This window comes from Anneissia japonica, unplaced genomic scaffold (assembly GCF_011630105.1).
Source record: "Anneissia japonica isolate Jap-2015-1 unplaced genomic scaffold, ASM1163010v1 scaffold1208_len1460985_cov181, whole genome shotgun sequence".
Classification (NCBI taxonomy): Eukaryota; Metazoa; Echinodermata; class Crinoidea; order Comatulida; family Comatulidae; genus Anneissia; species Anneissia japonica.
This window is the reverse complement of record NW_022688484.1, coordinates 463523-467102: the sequence shown is the minus strand read 5'-3', so window position 1 is coordinate 467102 and position 3580 is coordinate 463523. Positions and strand designations below refer to the sequence as shown.

General features: G+C 36.6%; 1 protein-coding gene across 1 annotated transcript in view; it reads left to right on the top strand.

The window, feature by feature from the left end:
- LOC117122201 overlaps positions 1-3580 on the top strand; it is a 42473-nt gene that overhangs the window by 19920 nt on the left and 18973 nt on the right. The window contains exons 10-11 of the mRNA XM_033267710.1: positions 1684-1854; positions 2153-2356. Coding sequence (XP_033123601.1) covers positions 1684-1854; positions 2153-2356 — 375 coding nt within the window. The remainder of the gene's footprint in view (positions 1-1683; positions 1855-2152; positions 2357-3580) is intronic.

Sequence of the window (3580 nt, the reverse complement as noted above, 5' to 3'; positions counted from 1 at the left end):
ATACAATTACAAACACACAACGTACTAGCACAAACACACAACGTGTTAGCACAAACACGCAACGTACTAACTCAAACACACAACGTAGGCCCTGTCTCTTATACACATCTAGATGTGTATAAGAGACAGTATATAATCACTATAACATTTTAATCGAAATAGTTCACCATATCGTAACTCATCTAATTCTTATATAATCACTATAACATTTTAATCGAAATAGTTCACCATATCGTAAAAGTTTAAATACCCACTCAATTCGTTGGCGATCCTCAGTGTATGTTATGTTAATGAAGCATGTCATACNNTGTACAACAAGGGAATGTACGACAAGGGAATGCAGTACGTATTTTTTAGATTTTGACGCACTCCGTTCTGTTGTGTGTGTCTGCTATTGAAAACAAACTTCCTCATCTTGTGACTCGCTATGATGTCTGAGATGGACCATGTTGATTTGTTAATAGTATTTTGTTTGGGATGGAAAAAAGGAGAGTCAATTTCCCAAAAATGCTCCATCAGCAAATAGTTTAGTGTGCGCTATGGAGAGTATGGCTATGGAATTCACTAACCACACAATCCACAATCATTAAGTCGCAAAACTTTAGCTGCATTTGGTGGATTAAGTCGCAAAACTTTATCTTCGTTTGGTGGCGCCATTAATTTTACTCTAGGTAGACGGAGATCAGTTTTGTTACTGGTTGGTACATTTCTTACAAACATTCAGCCAAAGGCCAGTGAAAGTTTTTATCGATGTTTGCCATCCTTATGGGAGCTATCGTAAAGTCTTGGTTTGCCGGAGTTTAATTTAAATCTCCGAACTTCTAAAGCTGAGATATTCTATGAATGTAGGCTTGTATCGCAGGCTACAATTTAAAAACGGGTGACCAATTAATAATGAATTAGGTGCTAAATTTTAATTTAATGCTGGGTAAGTTAAAAACAGACATTCTTTCCGAGTGGGACTCATTCAAAAATTCGAGGGGGTTCGCTAGAAAAGGGGGGTTCGCCCGAACCATAAAAACCCCCCTGGCTACGGGCCTGAACGCACGTGTTTTCCTACGTTGTTTACGCACGTTTACGCCACTGGTATCAGACAGTTAATTCCAAACACCATGTACCGTATCACTTATATTTCAAAATAATGATGTACATGTATAGCACATCTTACCTTGTGTATTCATAACACATGTAACATGTTTTATTTAAATGTATATTTTTTATATTTAATAATATCTGGCAACTCGTGCCATGCCACGTGCAGCTCTACGAGAGTGAAACGTACGCCTTATAAAATAACTTTATTATTATTAAGTGAACACTTGCAATATTGAATTTTATTATTCGAGTTTATTAGATAGGCAATACTGTATATATATTTTCAAAAGATGAATTGCATGTTAATAAGCCATGCGTAGTCTGAAATGTGCAGGCCAATATCAAGGTCAAGTGATATAAACAAATATACACAATATACACACAAATATATTTATGTCGAATGATTTTGGATACGCGCATGCGCAGTTCAGACTACGAAATTACTTATTGATTTTGAGCATTTCTCAAAAGCACATTGGTGCATCAACAATTCAATAAGGTAAATTATTAAACCTGTTCTAGTTATCGATATTTGCCATATTCACAGTTATTATCTTAGCTAAAATCGATAACTATTCTCTTCTTCAGATGTAACAATCGAAAGTATCTCTCCATTGTCTGTTGTTATCGATCCGGGAGCTGATCAAGAAGTGTCTGTGGTTGCTACGGTACAATCGGGCAACGATCTAGCCGCCATTCGAGCTGAGTCGAACGAAAATTACGACGTAAATCCGTCCATTCTGCTAACTTGGGTAGACGGTAATCCCTAACGCTTGTTTCAGTTCAGATTAAGTAATTCTGAATTAGCAAATGCTTGAAACCAACACCTAATGACCTCGTTGTTATGTTTAAAATCACTAAAACGGTAAACATTATATCTTTAATTAAAAGTTAGAAAAAAGAATGATTATGAGAGGCCCAATATTTTTTTTAAAATTAAACCTGATGATTATCAGGAGAAATCCAGGAGCAAATATGGAGTTTCTTGGAGACACGGGCAGATGAACCAAAATCCTGAGTACATGAGTAATGTGTTCCAATCGTCTTTGTTTATTAGGTACCCGTACTGTGCTTCCCGGAGTCTTCACGTCCGACACACAGATAACAATAACCATACCAGTTCCGAACTACTCCATGCGACTTGCTGCCGTAGCTTCCGTCAATGGCGTCCAAGGACTAGCAACAGCTAGCGGCGATCCATTCACTCTCACAGCTTACTACCCAGCTCCGCAACTGGAACAAATTCAGTTAACTTCGAATGGTAATAAGTGTATACTGTTGTTTGACATTGACAGACAGTTTACAAATATAAACAGATTTAATAGCAGCACCGAATTGTGGATTCGGTGTTTGATCATACTTCAACCATTATTGGAAATGCTATGTATTAACATATATCATGTTCTAAGAATATTTTTTTGTTTTATTCAAGAAAACTGAACAAAAACAGAGAAATAATGCATTCACTTAGATAAAAAAAATAAGATCGTTCGGAAATCTTAACAATATAGTCCACCGGAAATACGGATTTGACTGGACAAAATTGCAACAAAACGTTTTATGATCTAAATATAAACTTAATTATATGTAAAACAACATACTAAAAGTTTACCAAAATAGGACGTACATAAAGGTGTTTTTTATAACCAAAAGTTCAGCACTATTTGAAAGTAGACTTTTACACGGTACGTACTGCGGTTTTCAAACTTTTCTTGATTATGATTGGTCAACATTTAGGTCAACGTAGGTCATATCTGTTTGTTGCCGGAAGAGTGAGACCCGCGTGTGCGAGTTCGCGATCGTGAGGTTTGGGGTGCGAATGGCAGATATATTTCTTCCGGTTTACAGGAATTACAGAGCTATAAATATTGGAAATTAATTGGAATCATGCCAGAGTTAGTTCATGTATGACCCTGACAAATTTTGTTGTAAAGTCTAGGCCTGAGGCCTTGTAATAACATCTAATTTTTTAGGCCCTAGCTTAGGCATTGCTTTCTTGCTTCCCGGTTCAGTATAGTAGTCGCGCACACCTTGAAGTGTGTCACTTTCCCCGCATCGCAACGTTTTCTCGGCGGCCAACGCACATATGAACATATAGAGAAAATCTTAGTAAGGTAGACCTGGGGCTATTTTCAATGTAATCTCATCAGTATCTAAGTGTAGAATGGAACCAGAAATGCATCGACCTACTGATGTAGAACTACTACTTTATTTATTGTCGAGTACCGTTTTTTGTTTTTTTTTTGTTTTTTTTTCATTGTACAGTATCGCAAAAACTAGAGCAGTCTCAAAATCAAAAATCTTTCAACTTATATTTTGACTCCTTTTGAATTTATTTTTAGGATTCAAATCTGTGTCATAACATAGGGCCTGCTAATTATTGAGTCGTTTACTCTATTCATGATACATGCATCCAAACAAAAACACTATTTAACAAACGGCGGTCTGACTGAGATTATAGTACACTGCATGCAGGTACGCAAAT